The sequence below is a fragment of the Stegodyphus dumicola genome, chromosome 4 (assembly GCF_044657685.1).
Source record: "Stegodyphus dumicola isolate Sdum_Otavi_A_Nest chromosome 4, ASM4465768v1".
Classification (NCBI taxonomy): domain Eukaryota; kingdom Metazoa; phylum Arthropoda; class Arachnida; order Araneae; family Eresidae; genus Stegodyphus; species Stegodyphus dumicola.
The window spans coordinates 53,481,582-53,499,212 of NC_140771.1; the positions used below are offsets into that span (position 1 = coordinate 53,481,582).

General features: G+C 31.9%; 1 protein-coding gene across 3 annotated transcripts in view; it reads right to left on the reverse strand.

The window, feature by feature from the left end:
* The window catches only part of Polr3B (RNA polymerase III subunit RpIII128), a 123,408-nt gene that overhangs the window by 30,693 nt on the left and 75,084 nt on the right, over positions 1-17,631 (reverse strand). For all 3 annotated transcript variants that reach the window (XM_085814884.1, XM_085814885.1, XM_085814886.1), the window contains 2 exons: positions 13,447-13,620; positions 7,194-7,321 (listed from right to left, as the gene is read on the reverse strand). In XM_085814884.1, coding sequence (XP_085671010.1) covers positions 7,194-7,321; positions 13,447-13,620 — 302 coding nt within the window. The remainder of the gene's footprint in view (positions 1-7,193; positions 7,322-13,446; positions 13,621-17,631) is intronic.

The following is a 17,631-nucleotide window of genomic DNA, read 5'->3' on the forward strand; positions in this document are numbered from 1 at the left end:
TCACATACATTAATATCTAAAATTGTTTTATTTTGAGCAGTGGTGCCACTGCTCGCTTTTAAATCATTAAGTTCATTAATCAAAAATTCTATAAATTTGCACAAAATATGAAATTTAAAAAATTCAAAATTCTGGCTTAAAAATGCACATGTTCGGTTGGAGAACTATTTGTGTCCAGAATTTGGTGGTTACCGCCTAATTTCTACAATGGAAAGAACATACAGATTCTTTATTATGTAATAATAGGGAACTGCCTAAATATTATATATAACAGTTTCCATAAATTTTTGATAACACGTTTCTTCACATTTTAATTATGGCTTTCTTTTTCATATATGCACAATACAGTCAATTCACTTGATGACATAATCATAAAAGCCAATTCTTATTTTATTATTAAAAAAAATAATGAGTCAGATTTTCTTTTTATTTCACACTGCAAAACTCAACAAAATAAAACTGGTATTATATAGTGGTATATATAATGGTATAGCCTACTAAATTCAATTAAATAAAAGTAATTTTAATTACAGAATGAATTAATGAAAACTATAATATTTAATATATGCAGCAAATCTTATAGTTATCAAGAATAAAATCTGAAACAAAAATTAATTGGAATAGTTGTGTACAACAAAATTAATTGGAATAAAGTGTAGTTGAAAAATAACCCTAAAAGAAATAATTCATATCAGAGCTTTCACTCGCAAACTTTCAAGGGATTCTAATTTTAATAAACCCAGAAAAAAACCTAGCTTCCATCCTATAATATAGCAACACAAATAAGCTAAAATTTAACACATATAATTATCTATTACTTAATTGTAATCAGATTTTTATCCCATTCAGTTACCTTTATATATATATGTTATGCCCAAAGCCCAAAGTCGGCCAGTTTCTGAATTGGCCGGCCAAATTGCTTAACAGGCAATATCGCCTCACAATGACCAATCTTTTCTTGATTTCGGGGTTTGGCCAGCCAGTTCGCGAAATGGCATGAAGCGATCAGCCAAAGTCAGAAGAAAAAGGTCATAAGGATATTTTGGGTGTTTGTATACCGCAATGCTAATGATAATCACATTATAGCTGCCACGGAGGAGTTTTCCGACGAATCCGCTTCTCTTAGGCACCTAGGATCGTCCCTCGGAACAAAGGCCAAGGAGGTATGGTGGCCCTAGGTGGGCTGTAGTCTGAAGGGAGAAGTTTTAGTAAGGATCTCACAGTACCAGAAACCTCCTGGTCTCTTAAGAAAATTTCCTCTCCCTTGGAGAAAACAAACAAACAAAAAGATAATCAATTAGAAATTTAAAATTTTGGTAATTTTTTAAATATGATCACATTTGAGTCCTTAAAGCATTACGAAGCATCTGAGCACAAGATTCTTTGTTTGCTTTTATATCAAGAAAATTTTCAAATCTTTTATACTTAAATAACTCTTTTTTTAGAATCGAAATTTTCAAATGATTGAAGTAAAATTGGATTTATGGACGGTTTAACAGTACTTTGGCACTGAGGCACCTTCTAATGGCACTGAGCACCACTCAGTGCCATTAGAAGTTTGAGTTAAGAGAAATTATTTGAAAAATTGTAGTTGCTGTGCTTGGAAAGCATGTACGAATTCTTGAAACTGAGTTTGATCCATAGTATAACAAAAAACAAAAGAATATTGAATAGGGCTTACCTATCTAGAGAAAAGCACACTAACCAGCAATCGAAACTATTCAGTTGGCGGGCCTATAAACAATAACGTGTTTCCACATTCGTGATTTGATACATGGATGCCAGATACACTGAAAATATAGCACATCAAACATTGGCCAGGGAGTTCCAGGCATCCCGGCCAAAGTCGCATATACGCTATTAATTTCTAGTACATTGGACATTGACCACACGACCCAGCCAATGTGCAAAATGGCCGGCCCATTTGGGAACTGGCCGAACTTCGGGCTTTGGCCATAACATATATATTAAGTTATCTAATTTTTTTTCCCAAATGTTCTTCATATCTTTAATGACAAGTTCGATTTATGACCACTTCTATCAATTCTAATTTAGGTTTTCTTACATAGCAATTTTGATTAAATCTATTCATCACTTGTCTTGCCATTAGTTGGTTTTTCACAGTTTGTGGTTTAAGTGAGACTGTGGTTTTTCCTTTTATATGGTTACTTGGGAGAAGATTCTTTCTATGCTAGCCAAAGAGTGAGGTAAAAGTTAGACTGGTCATTAGATAAAACTGGAAAAATTTAAAAAGAAAAGTTTGATAAAAAAAATTTTAAAACAAAGTTTTAAAAAGTTAGATAAAATAGTTAAATGCCATCCTTTCTTTGCATTATGTAACAGATAAAATTCAGGGATGCTTTGGTAGTGGAGATCTAGATCTTGAATTAAATGAAATGATTTCCATTCTTATTCCAGATCTAATTTGCCTTCAGAAACAAGGTGAGGGGCCTGAATTTTTATATTCTAAATTGATTATAGTGATTTGACATTATTGTGTACCACTAGTGGCTCAAGAATATTGAGACAGGAGACAATTTCATCATGATTTAGAGGAACTCTTTTTCCATTTCGCATACTAAGTTCAACAAAAAATTTTCAACCCACTTTCACTGTCTCCAGTTGGTAATAAATTTAATACGGCCACACATTGGCTTCCCAAATATATTTTATTCAGAGGTTTATGAGTTATTGCATTGCTTGATTCAATTTAAACCAATTTAAAGGAATGAATTCATCTTTTATGTAAAACTATGAATATTTTCATACTAACTGAAACCACTGAATGAAGTAAGTGCAATATGAAACCCTCAAATTGAAATTCAATATTCAGACGCCTTATTTTCTCCAGTACATATCCTAAAAACAGCAGCATACTAGGCTTAGTTCCTTAAATGATCAAAGTATTACAAATGTTCCCCCAACATCCATTTTGGCCATTTTTGATTGAAACTTAAAATAAACAACTAATGCGTCCCAGCATTTAATAATAATTTTTATTACCTTGGCACTGAATGCCAGTCACTTAAAAGTAATATCATTAAATACTGGTAATTTTTAGTTTGATTCCAGGTGATTGGGTTTCAAGCAAAGGTGCTTTTGTGATTTTCCTATGTGTAACATAGATATGAGCCACTTTCTCACAGTAAGTCCTCTAACAAAGTATTACTTTTCATATACACTCACTTCCCAAAGTTAAGCACAAAGAGGAAAATGCTAATTTCCAGAAGCCAATCAGAATTGAAGAGGATGCAATTCGCTGAAGAGGTAGATGGAAGTATGCAAATATGTTAGGTAACAGCCAATCGCACTTTCATGTCAAGAAATATGCAAAAAAGGCAGTCTTTTAAGAAGCTAGCTTTATGAACGGGTACAGAAGTTGATTGTAAGTGCTGATAAAAGGTGTTTAAAACTTTCGTACAATTTGTTTTCAAGACACACATGTTTCTATGACTTCCAGAAGACGAATGGAAGATTCCGAGCGTTGGTGTGCTGTGGGGCGCATTGAAGCGGGACAGTCGATCACAGATGTTGCTCTTTTCTTCGGCGTTCATCATTCTGTAATTTCACGTATATGGAAACAATTCCAAACCACACAAACGGTTGTCTGAAGGCCCGTAGCCAGTCGCCCAATGGTTACAACCCCCGTGGAAGATCAATATATTGCTATTGTAGCCAAGCGGAATCCTCCACACGTGTGACATCTATAGTTACAACGTCCATTGGTAAGGCGATATCTGCAGCTACTGTACGCAGAACATTACATATGAGTGGATTGTATGCCAGGGTACCTCGAGTTTGTGTTCCTCTATCCGTCCAATCAAGAAGGGCACGATTACAGTGGTGCCGGGTATATGTCAATTGGAATGTGTCTGACTGGGAGAATGTCATGTTTACTGATGAGTCAAGACTTGCTCTGGAGCCAGATGACAAGCATATAAGGATATAGTGTAAACAACGAACATGCAATCAGTCCCAAAACATCATTGAACATAACGCATTCCAAGGCGAAAGCATTATGGTGTGGGCAGGGACTTCATCAGGGTACAGCACCGACATCTTTAAACGGAGTTCTTTGACAGCTGTCCGGTATTGAGATGAAGTCCTAGAAGCCATTGTGAGATTGTACGCTGCAGCAGTTGGCCCTACTTTTGTTTTAATGGACGATAATGCACGTTTCCATAGAGCTGACATCATCGATGACTACCTGGAGAGTGAAGGGATTGTGCGTATGGCGTGGCCAGCATATTCGCCTGACCTTAATCCCATTGAAAATCTTTGGGATGCTCTCGGCCATGCTGTATCTTCACCTTTCCCACCTCCAGCCACTCTTATTGCGCTGCAGAGTGAAAGCATGTTTCGATGTCCATTACACAAAAAGTGAAATTACAGAAGGAAAAAAAAAAGGATAATGGTATATTCGTCTTAAAATTATTCAAGGAGTATGTCATTGGAAAGTCAACTGTATATGAAATAACAGAAAAAGGAGCTTTATGAATTTTTTTGGATTCCGACACACCACTCTCAACCAATAGCAGAAAAATTATTTGCTATGCTAAAAATAACGATCATGACCGTGATGACTGAATGGTTAGACCGAGACGCAACAAGGGCGTGCCATTTACGGATCAAATGCTAATGGCTCAAGCATAAATATTTCATGAAGAAATGAACCTAAGGATCAAATGCACATATTCAATAGACTGGTTAAACAAATTTTAAAATCATTGTGGTATAATGCAATTAAAAATTTCAGTTAAAACTGCTTTAGCTGGTAATGAAGCAGCTGAACTAGTTGCAAATGAATTCATTGAACTCATTAATAGTGAAACATTATCTCCAGGAAAAATTTACAACATCGATGAAATTGGTCTTTTCTGGCAATATGCACCGCGAAATACCCTGCCAACCTCTTCAGAAAAGATTCCAATGGGTGTCAAAGATTTCAAATCTAGACTAACAATTTTAGCAAGTGCAAATGCTGCAGGAACGCATAAATGTAAACTTTTCGTTGTCACAAAAAATATGCGACTTCGAACATTTAAAGGAGTAAAGATTTTTCCGTCATATATCATGCACATAAAAGAGCTTGGATGACACACGTGTCAATGTATGATTGGTTTGAAAATCATTTCATACCCGAGACTAAGAAAAATTTGAATTCAGTTGGTTTACCTGCTGACACAAAAATTGTCCTGATTGTAGATAATGGTTCGATTTAAAGTTTTAATTGAAAGATAATGTATCCGTGTTATTCTTTCATCCAAGTCCTTCATTCAGGGTTGCCACTCAAGCAGGAAAATGAAATTCTCTGACTTTTCCAGGTTTTCCAGGTGTGTTGCAGATTGCGTTGTTCCTTAATCTTCTAATTGGATCCGGCTTATTATTTTTTGCAGACTGTTAGAGCAATTTTATAAAAGTAAGCTTGAACTTTCGATTATGTCAAAAAGAATCTCCGATTCTGGAGCTGCCAAAGGATCTACAAAGCGAAAGCATGTTTCAATGTCCATCAAACAAAAAGTGGAATTGCTGCAAAAAAATGGATAAAGGCATATCCTTTGTTTCTCTAACCATTCCAAAATCTGTTTATCAATTTCACACTGCTCTGCGGGGAGGGGGGCGATGAATGGAAGTTGATTTGTCAGCACTATCCTCATCTTCAGGGCAGATGTTTTTATTTTATTCGGCTTATAATTCCCTACTAAATGTAGTATTTCATCTCGATGTACTCCGTCTTTGATATGCTTTAAATTAAATTCCTCGTCATTATAAATATCACGAATACACATCAAATAGTTTTCTGGTTGCAATTTTCTAATTTCGACTATGTATGCTTTACACTTGCGCGCATTGAAAGAAATGTTTAATAAAGTAAACAAATAAATATTAGGCTTTTATTTTTTTAAATTTTGATACCCTTTATATCATAATTGCTCTTTATTTCATAAATTATGGTTTCATATTTTTAATTTTATAATTTCTGCATGCCATCTTACCAGATTTAAATTGATGATCTATAATCGGGGAAAACCGATAATCCGGAATCGCCGAAGTCCCAACGAGTCCGGATTAAAGACTTTTGACTGTATAGGTTTAAAAAGGTATATAGGTTTATAGGTTAAAAATGTTTTTTGAAAAATTTATAAAAATTACTAAAAATGCAATAAAAATCAGAAAGAAAAATGTGAGAAATTTATTTGGATTAAATTTTAATTCCAAACTGGGAAAGAAGAAATCAAGTACATTTAATAAAGGAATATTAATAAATATATACCAAATTCAATTAACATTGAGAAGTTGAAATTTTGAGAACCGGTATTTTAAAAACTACTCACGCAATTTTTAAAAAGCTTGGCACTTATCTGAGGCACAGAATCTAAATATGGAAAAAATTAGTAAGTCCTTTAGAAAAAAAAAACCAATTTTGTGTCAAAATACCTATGTTAGAAGAATGCTATATGTAAATCTTATATATGTCCTAAGTCGTACACTTTCGAGGCATGAAAAACACAAATTGAATTTTGTCCTTCGGCCGAACAGAATGAGAGATATACAACTGTCCTATTTTTTTTTCCTTCTGAGTGGATGTATTTATATATATATTTCCCCCCTAAAGCCATGACTGGACTCACTCCATAAAAACCATCAAAATTATCACATGCAAATCCAACAAGATTACTCACTGGAATGTTTTCTCTAAGAAAAGAGCTTTTACAGCTCAACACCAAATCAAAATCACACCAAATAACCACATCAAATAATGCAATAATTCCCTGAATGATCATGAAAGACTGTTCAGTAAAGACTGCCTTCTGCCCGCTTAGAAGTCTGTACATATAACATGTGAGTAACACGAATGAAAACTTTAAAAATCTTTTTACATTCATAATATTTTGGACAAGCATTGAAATATTACATATCATGATCAGTATTGCTAGAATATACAATTAAGATAATTTTCAGCTGTTATTAAAAGCATTAAATTTTATTTATTTACAAGAAATAAAAAATTTTGATAGGAAAAAATACCAAGATCTGGAGGGAAAAACAGGCGTGGAAGCTCTGATCTGTACCACATGAGAAATAATCCAATTTTAATATATATATATACATAATGATTTAAACTCAGAAATAAAAAGATTAATCTTTAAGATACACTTTTATCTAAATCTTAAAAGGAAATAATAACTCACCCATAGCTTGCTTTCCCATAGCACACTGATATGTGTTTCTAGGAGATTGATTATGATGTGGATATGGCACTAGACCAGCACAGACTCCCAGTAGTGTGAATGGTTCAATTTCCAAGTGCGTAGTATCACTAAATAAATTTAAATAGATCTTAAACATCTATAAAATATTTAATGGTGAAAACAAAAACAATAATGTTCTACACAATATTACTCAATATCAATAAAGAGAATTCAATGGTTTTTGGTTAATCAAGCAGATTAATTGGGTCCTTCCCTTTTTTTAAGGTTTGTTTATTGCAATACAATGGAAAAATTACTGTCACGAACTATCAGCATAAAACAAAAAGGGAAAGAAAACTGCATGTTAGAGCAGTGTCACCAAAACTCTACCAATAATCAAAAGATTCTAACTCTGCCAAACAATAAACGACCCAAATTTCAATTCAATGACATTGTTCAAATTTGCTTGTAAATAATATTACTTAAAGCCATTTATAAATTTAGTTTCTTAACATCTAATGATGCTTATTCTTCCATTATTTACAGCATTTTTGTTTTTGTTTAATATTGCTTGAAAATACATTAAAATACATTAACAGTTTTTTTCTATGATATGGGATATTCTTTTCTGTGCTTTTTTACCTGCCCACCCCAGTTAACTTGGGACTGAAAACCAATTATGCAAACAAAACAAAAAAAAAAAAATTAAGATTGTTCCAGAAGTCAGAATAGATTACTTGACTAGAGAGCTATCTCCTTATTTTCACATGAGAGCTATCTGCTTAAGAGGAATGCTTCTTCATATAGGGCTTTCTAAGTATAGCTGTAGAGTCGGTAGGGGAAATGACCGACTCCTGAAATTTTAAAAACTCTGACTTCGACTCAGACTCCCTCATATATATGTTATAATAACAAGGAAAAGACAGAGCTGTGTTGATGCATACAATACCCAGATAGGATAGATCACAGATCCATAGTGCAGAGGAAGCATTCTGATTACATAGTATGCTAATATGTTAAGTTTATAATATCTAAGAAACTTGGCAGTTGAGGCAGTTTTAATCCCATTTTTATTTCCAGTTGACAATTGTGGCCACAATCGCTTGGCACTCTAAACGTGCCTATTCTCAGAAATCTTACATTTTTTATACTTTAGTGAAAGCGAATACAGAGAAATTACATCCTAGCAGGGTAGGGAGCGAAGCTGAAGTGTGTAGTTGTCTGATATGAAAGCACGCAAAGAGAAAGGTTTTGGTTTGGATTAAAAGTTTCAGTTCCCAATTATTACATCATCAGCGCTGCACAGGCCATGCAAAATTAAATTATCTAGAAATTATGCAATGCAAAGAAGTTATTACAATTTTTAGAACAGGCACGGAAAATTAAAGTTTTAATGTTAGTTTAAATTATCATTTTGATTTGCATATTTTTTATCTTGCATATCCCACCTTCAAAGAAAAAAAGGCTTCGCAACTGAAATGCCTTTTTAGAAAAAAGTATTACAACAATAGCAAAACAAGGGAAATATAGAATTTGATATAAATATATATATTTTTTTTAGAAGTAAGAGGAACGCTTAAAAGCTTATGCTAAAAAATACATTTGACTCTATAGTTCCTTAGCAAAAATGTAAAATCATTCAACAACTAGAAACAATAATATAGTAAAAGCAATCTTGTAAGAACTAAATGTTAAAATTACAAGTCGAGATGACTTCAAAATCAAAAAGGGGTGAGAAAAAATTAATAAATTTTAACGGACAAATAAGCTCAATGCGCAAAATTCTTGACCACTAAGGTCTCTCTAATTCATGTTGTCTTACTACTATTATATATATATATATATAATTACAACATTAAAATATATATATATATATATATATATATATATATATTTTTTAATGTTGTAGATATCTATCATTTTTAATGATAAATGCAAATTGAAAGTTCTATTGAAATTTAAAAGTTTTTATTTCATTTTTCGCTAAAACACTGTAAAGAATGACCTAATTTTTTCAAGAAATGCTGGAAAAGTTCACAGTTCTGTAAAATCTTTACTTGAATATCATAATCATAATATTTTGCAGTTCTTATCTTGAAAGTCTCAGGACCAAAATTTTCTTTTACAGATTCATGAAATTTGAATTGATTATTTATAAAATAATTTTCTTAATTGTAAAGCAATGTAAAATGGAATTTAAAACTTAATACCTGGTAAGTAAAAAAATTCAGTATAACAACAAAATAAACTTTCATAAAAATGAGCAAATTCGCTGTGATGACTTCGTGGTTCAATAACGCACCATTTAACAAGACGAAACAAACATTTATTAAAAATATGGTTCAAAGCATAATAGTAACTCAGAGCAGTACATCGCTCTTACCACATAGTACAGTCTACTATCTTCCTCTTCCGAGGCTAACATGCAACTCTCTTAAAATACATTAACCCTTCTTGACAAAGAGCTACCTACGCCAAGCACGCTATGTTGATCGCCAAACAGTTGCCAGATATCACATATGCTGCAATGCAAATCAGTGTGACAACTTGCTGATGGCTGTGGGATGCTTAATAACAATTACACATAGAAGCTTCCATTCCTTAAGAAAGGCAACTGGCCTTTAGTGTTGTATAGTTATCAAATTTTATATTTATAACTTATGGCCATAAAAGTCTTTAAACTAGTTAAATGAAATGAAAAACAAATATAGAAAAATTAAATATATATATTAAATTCTACATTGACCTACAATAATAATATGGAATATATAATTTTGTGAATATAAAATAAGAAAATAAATTTCATAATTATACCTGTTTAAGGAAGGCTTTTAAAACTTTTCAAATGTTAAAATTTCAAACACATCCACTAACATTACAAAACCCGAAAAAAAATCAAAGTATTATAATGTAATTAAAGTTTAAAAGTAATGTTTGATCCAAATCATTTCATTCAAAACATTATTTGAAATATATACAGTTACTATCGAGATTTCTAATTTACTTATTTTGTACAAACTGAAAAGATCCCACAGCTTTCTCTTAATACAAACCTTTCCATCTTATGGGTAAATACACAATTACGAATCAGTGTACAAATTTTTACCAATGGTGATGGGACGCTCATGGCAGTTATTTATAAAGACCTCCGTTTCTTGTTTTAAAGGCAACTGGCATTTTTTAACTGCACTAAAACATTCCATGTATCAAAAAAAAAAAAAAAAAAAAAATTAACCATACTCCATTTTATTAAAAAAAAATATTACATACAAGAAAAAAATAAAAATGGGAGCCTTCAAAGATTATCTGAACATATTATGATCTGCAAATTTTAAAATCAGTTAATATAATTCCATACCACTTATGATAATAATTCAGTTTCTTGAAAGATTGTTCCGGAACTTAGAATAGATTACTTGACTAAGAGAGCTATCTCCTTAGTTTCACATGAGTGCTATCTGCTTAAGAGGAAAGTTTATTCATATATGACTTTCTAAGCAGGTACTCCTTTTCATTATCCAGTAATATTTCTCAAAATCTAATTCATTAATGGAAGAGGATGATAGAGACTCAGTTGCAGTGTCTGCAGTTTGACTGTCCTGATTTGAATAATCCAACTGCTCTGAAAATAATTTCATTCTTATTGAAAGTTCATAGATGGCTTTCTTTGCCTTTTTAATTTGCTTGTCATCTGACAAAATTTAGTATTTTGGATCTACATATATTGAACCAAGTAAGATCTCATTATCTAGCAAACTAGTTTCTCTTTTCTTCACTGAAAACATGATTCCTTCTGCAATAAACCCTCCATTTAAAAAAGAACAAACATCACATTCTTTTATTCTCACCTCCTCTTAATTCTTCAGATTGTAGCTTTTTTGAGGCTATGTACGGTGTAGAAAGAAGAGTTTCCAATTTTGATTGATCATTTCACAGTCTTTCTATTAGTGAAACATTACAGTTATCTACATCTTCAAAAAATGTTCTTAATTCTAACAATCTCTATATCATTGTACTTCCCCATTACGTTGCTTGATCAATAACTGAAACTTCTCTTAAGAATGGCATCAATTTTGGCAGTTCTTGCTGCTATTGCTGCTTACCTAAATTTACTGATGATATTTGTCACTAAATGAACCAGTTTAATAACAAATGGCAAACATCACATGCATCCTCCTCCCTTATATTTATTTATTAATATGTCAGTAAAATAGAAAATAACTACAGTCAAAAGTCTTCAATCCGGACTCGTTGGGACTTTGGCGATTCCGGATTATCGGTTTTTTCGGATTAAATATCATCAGTTTAAATCTGGTAGGATGGCATGCAGAAATTATTAAATAAAAAATATGAAACCATAATTTATGAAATAAAGAGCAATTATGATCTAAAGGGTATCAAAATTTACAAAACAAAGGGGGGGCTAATATTTATTTGTTTACTTTAATTAAACATTTCTTTCAACGCACGCAAGCGTAAAGCCTACATAGTCAAAATTAGAAAATTGCAACCAGAAAACTATTTGATGTGTATTCATGATATTTATAATGACGCGGAATTTAAATCATATCAAAAACGGAGTACATAGAGATGAAATACTACATTTAGTAAGGAATTATAAAGCCGAATAAAATAAAAACATCTGCCCTGAAGATAAGGATAGTGCTGACAGATCAACTTCCAGTTCATAGCGAGCAGCGATGCTCCCCCCCCATCCCCGCAGAGCAGCGTGATGTTGATAAACAGATTTCGGAATGGTTAGAGAAACAAAGGATATGCCTTTATCCATTTTTTGCAGCAATTCCACTTTTTGTTTGATGGACATCGAAACATGCTTTGGCTTTGTAGATCCTTTGGCAGCTACAGAATCGGAAATTCTTTTTGAGATAATCGAAAGTTCAAGCTTACTTTTATAAAATTGCTCTAACAGTTTGCAAAAAAATAATAAGCCGGATCCAGTAAGAAGATTAAGGAACAACACAATCTGCAACATTAACTGAAATAGATAATTAGATAATTTTAGCTTAGCCTATACCGTCCGTTATACATTAAATGCGCATGCGTAAGCACATATGTGCATGCGATGCGTTTACGCATGCGCAGAAAGTTTGTAGCTTTGAGGTCCAGATTATAGATCATTCCGGATTAAAGACTTTTGACTGTATTTGTTAATGTATATAGTCCATAAATAAAAATAATAACTCAGTGTGTCATTAATTTGCTTTCAATTCACTTTAATTTCATTTCAAATTCAAACTGTCCAACAAAACTGGAGTCTGAGTCGACCTGTTTTTAGAGACTTCATCTCCAACTCCTTTTACCCCAAATCCCGACTACCTAATCCCGATTCCATAGCCCTGTTTCTAATTAAAGCTATTATTTACACATGGTAAAAACCACAAAATATTCAAGTAGCCAACTGTGATTTGAAACCTGATTAAACTACCAGTTTTCCATAGTCTTATCCATTTGGCCACTAGTAAGCACATATTACTCTGGAGATGAAACAAACAAGTCTTTACAATAGAATCTTTTACTGAAAATTAAAAGCTCAAAATTAATGTAGCTTAATATAACTAATAATCACAAGTATTACTCTGGAGATGAAATGAATAAGTCTTTACAATAGAATCCTTTACTGAAAATTAAACTTAAAAAATTAATGTAGCTTAATATAACTAATAGCATAACAAAATATTTATGAGTATATACAGTCTATAAATTAAAATTTTTAGGATAACAACACATTAGATCTTCCCACCAAAATATGCAAAATGGATATTAATAAATTTTCCTATTTTTCTCACATAAACACTAAGAAAAATTAGGCCTTGAACAATGGACACATACGTTCACTGAGGATATAGCATTATGATGGTCAATTTACATTTAAGTGCATCAGAAGGTCATCATCAATTTCAGAGCATTGCCAAGAAATTAAAAAAAAACTGAAAATAATAAGGAAAAGTGCTAATTTTAATATATTCATTTTAATTCTAATACACCTTCTTATATTTTACAGAATCACTAGACACATAAGAGAGGTATTCTAGTATTTTTTTCAGGCCTCATGAAGTACTTGCTCCATGCCAGTAGAATTATTCACCCATAATAATGAAACAAACATAAAATCTGTATTAATTCAAGAAATATAAAAATTCTTTCTTAAAAATCTTATTTCAATTAAATTATAAGTATGATTAATAATTTTTTTTCAATTATATGCTATGCAATTTAACTCAAAGATACTTGCCTATCAATATCACTTTCATAAACAGCTATATTGCTATCATTTTCTTCATTCACATCCAAATATTCAACTAGTCCATCTTTCAAGAAATCTCCAAAAAATCTTATTCTTTGCTCTAATTCTTCGATATGTTTTTCAATAACTTTGGGTCTTCCTTTTTCAACTATAATATATGGCCTGTGATAAGATGGAAAATTTCACAATGTAATCTCAAAAATAGCATATGACAAAACATTTATTTTTCTAAGTCAATTTATTTTAATGTATGTCAAATTCTATAAATTTATATAAAAGCCTGATATTTATATTTAAGAATACAATGGTTAAAACAATCTCCATAATTTTCTCATATTTTGAAAAAAAAAAAAAAAAATTATACCATAAAAGAAAAAAATCTGGAAAAGATTTTTTTAAATTTAATTAATGAATTTATTTATTATTTTTAATTAAATACAAAATGTACTATGACTGAAGACTATTTTCCATATAATCACCTCCTAGACTGACACATTTGTTGAAATAGAAAACAATTTTTTTAGCCCTTCAACATAGAAAATTGCTGCTTTTAAGTTAATAAAACCCTTCACAGCTTTTATCAGATCCTCGTTAGTGTGAAAATGTATCATTCTCAGGAAAAGAAGGATATCACTGGAAGCTGTAAGAAGGATGCTGAAATGGATTCCAATGAAATATTTGAAGCAATTTTTGTTTCTTCTCAACTATGTAAATGTGTGCATTTTCACAAAAGTACAACACCCTGTGACAACATTCTGACATTCTCAGTTGCTGCTATCTGCATTTTATTTGAGAAACTTTGCTTGAATTTCCAAGTATTATTCAGGAATGAATATGAATCATTTAGTAATACAGCAGAAGTCCAGAAATCCGCAATGCTTGGGACCGAGGTTGTGCAGCTTTTAGGATTTCGTGAATTTCAGAAAAAAACTGTACAGACATTAGGTGTTTTTTTTTTTTTTTTTTTTTTTTTTTTTTTTTTTTTTTTTGAAGCAGAGAGATTGAAAAATTAGCAACGTCTTCGCTGGGAATCGAACTGAAGACCTCTGGAATACACACCCAGCGTGCAGATTACCACAACACACAAAGGCATGCTAGGCAGGAGAAATACCTTATATACTCCCCTCGCCAAATCCTGGGTATGGAGAATCATCATCCAACACCCTTTTAGTTCAGGTGCCACTCTAAGAGATATTAGGTATTTTTAGAAGCAGGAGAAGTAAAAAACAAGCAACGCCTTTGTCAGGAATCAAACCACGGAACTCTGGAATACATGCACAGCGTGCAGACCACCACACCACGAAGGCATGGTAGGAAGGCAGGAGAAATACTTTATAGATAAATCATAATATTCAGACTAAAAGTGCAAAATAAATAAGGCATATTAGATACATTTAAATAATTTTTTATATACATTATTACATTAATTTATTATATGCATTAAATTGTTATTTTATATATATATTTATTGTATCATACTATTCATTTATATTAGTGATTACAGGGATATTTAAAAGCATTAACCATGTACACAATAAAGAAATATAAAAGATATTAATAAAGCATAAAATGTTTGATTTTTTTTACGTTTCAAATATTTTTCTGATAGAGGTTTGTTTTAAAATTTTAGGGTGCTTCAAAGTAAATTTTTTTTTTTTTTAATTATATAGAGTCATAATATCTTGCTCCGTAATACAGCTCTGTTGTTCTAAAAATTTTAGGTATTTTTCACCATGTTCCAAACAATCATTAAAAGATATTTTCTTACTCCTATCAAATTCACTATCATGTAGGTGTCAGAATTATTTTCTTGCTGTGACAAGTTCAAAACAGAGCCAATGATTTCATCATCGGTCTTCTGATATGCCAATGTTGGCTCATCTGAACACATCATTCATTCAGTGATATCTTTTTCTTGTACAGCCTCCTCATTTTTTTTTTTTTTTTTTAAATACAAAAGCAATTCTCTTGCTTTAACCCTTGCTGCACTAACCCTAAAAACAGAAAATTCACTGTTATCACTCTCAGTTTGAATAAACAGAGTAGATGGCATACATTATGCCAGGCATTTATTAATGTTATTTGGGAAACAGAATTCCATGAATCAGCTAACAAATATATGCATTATTTTACTATCACAAATTCACCAAAGTGAAACAGACTGGTCATTTGAAAAAATTTATTTCATAAACTCTGATTTATAGTGAAATTTAATACTGTGTATTATGCTCTGGTCCATTGGTTGGATCAATGATGTAATATATGGGGCAAAAAAATGGGGGGCCATGGCATTATCACATGTTAAAATGGTTGCATCTTTTATGTGCAGAAGATTTGTCTAACAATAGTAAAATCTTGTAAATTGATGGTAACCCCACACTGTTACAATGCCTTCTAGCAATGCAATTCTTTTGCTTGTTACAAATGTCTTTCTTGGCAAACATTGCCAAAAGTCCAGTCTCGTACATATTAAAAAACTTTTCTGGGCTAATATTTTCTTCTGCCACTAAGACAGAAAATTCATCAATAAATTCATCTGTAGCATCTATACCTGCAGAAAGTTTTTCTCCCACATGTTTTCAGATAATGTATACCATGTCTCTGTTTAAATCTGTTCAGCTAACTGCTGCTGAAATTGCATGGCTCCTCTATTTTTAAATCAACATGAATCTGCTTTCCCTTTTCTCTCAGGAGCGGTCTTACTCTGCTGCAGCCGGAACCACTCACACAAGACAAAATCAAGATTTGCTGATTTTGCCTTATGCAAAGATTTCCAGTTTCGGACTGTGGGGTTTAGAATCGCAGCTGCAGTAAAAATTCAATAGTTTTTCCTTTATTTTCCCATATATCATACACAGTCTGTGTTGTCCATACCTCTGTTTATAGCAGAATTTCATACAATTCTGCTATAAACAGAGGTGTAATACCAACCTCCATCTTTTGCAAAATTTTCACTTTTTGTATTACCGTCAACGCAACGTGTATATGTTTTTCTATGTTGCAAGAAGTAAAATCATGAACATGTTTCTTTTCTGTCATTGTATTAAAAAGCGCTGAAATTTAAAATATTTTTAATTTATCCACAAAATATCTGGATTTAAAAAAAACCGGCAGCATTAAACAATCTTGTGAAACAACAAACTCAGAAAATACAACATGTAACATGAAAGAAAAGTTGAGTGAATCGTCTGCTTTTTTACCTCGATGCAGATTGGACGGGAAAAAACTTTTACCATGATGTCAATAATTTGGTATTTCCATTATGACTCATTACTACTCGTAAATTATGAAGTCATTATTAGCCCAAAGGGACAATTTGCCCAGAAAGGCTATTAATTTCATTTTGGCATTTTGTGTCGATTCACTATAAACAGCGAATAATTTTTTAAATTGATGCTACCAAATATTAGAGCCCTGTATTATATTTAAAGAAATTAAATAATGAAGAATCTGCATAAGTGTATGTATTTTTCTTGCATTGTGATAAAAGAATGTTACCTAGAGCCATCAAATTTTGAATAACTTACGTCTCCACCCGAGTATGGGCATCTGGAAGCTTGAATTTAGAATTTCTTTTATTATCTATTTCATATTTTGTAAAGTAAATTCAGATTAAGAAACTAAATGATTTCAAAGCAAGCAATGGCAACACTGCAATGGGGGGGGGAAACATTTTCATCTCCAGCACGCGAGACTGTGTATCGGAAATTCTAAATATATGATCTTTTAAATATTTTGTGATACTGCTTTTGAATTTAATTTTATGGTTTCATTATGAAGAACATGGTATTTAATAAATAAAGTTAACACACAAAACAATACAAAATGGGCATAATATAAAATCTGAAAGCTTTCAGATTTTTCCTTCCCCCCTTTTTTTTGGGGGGTAAGTATTTTTTTCGGTATTTCGTTCTCCATATAGCGGTTTCCAGAACATATAAATAGAATAGGCACTAGAATAGGATTTCAGGTCAATGGGTTTTTGCTATTTGACTGTAATGTTCTTTCATTTCAGCACTGAAACATTTCATCATCAATCACCATCTTATCAAAAAATGGTACACACTGAGAGTGATAACTTACTAAAAAATATCAAAATTGCTCCCATGCTAATGGTTTTACACATTTGAATCAATATGTTTGGCACTCATCTTGCACAGATTTGAGATAGTC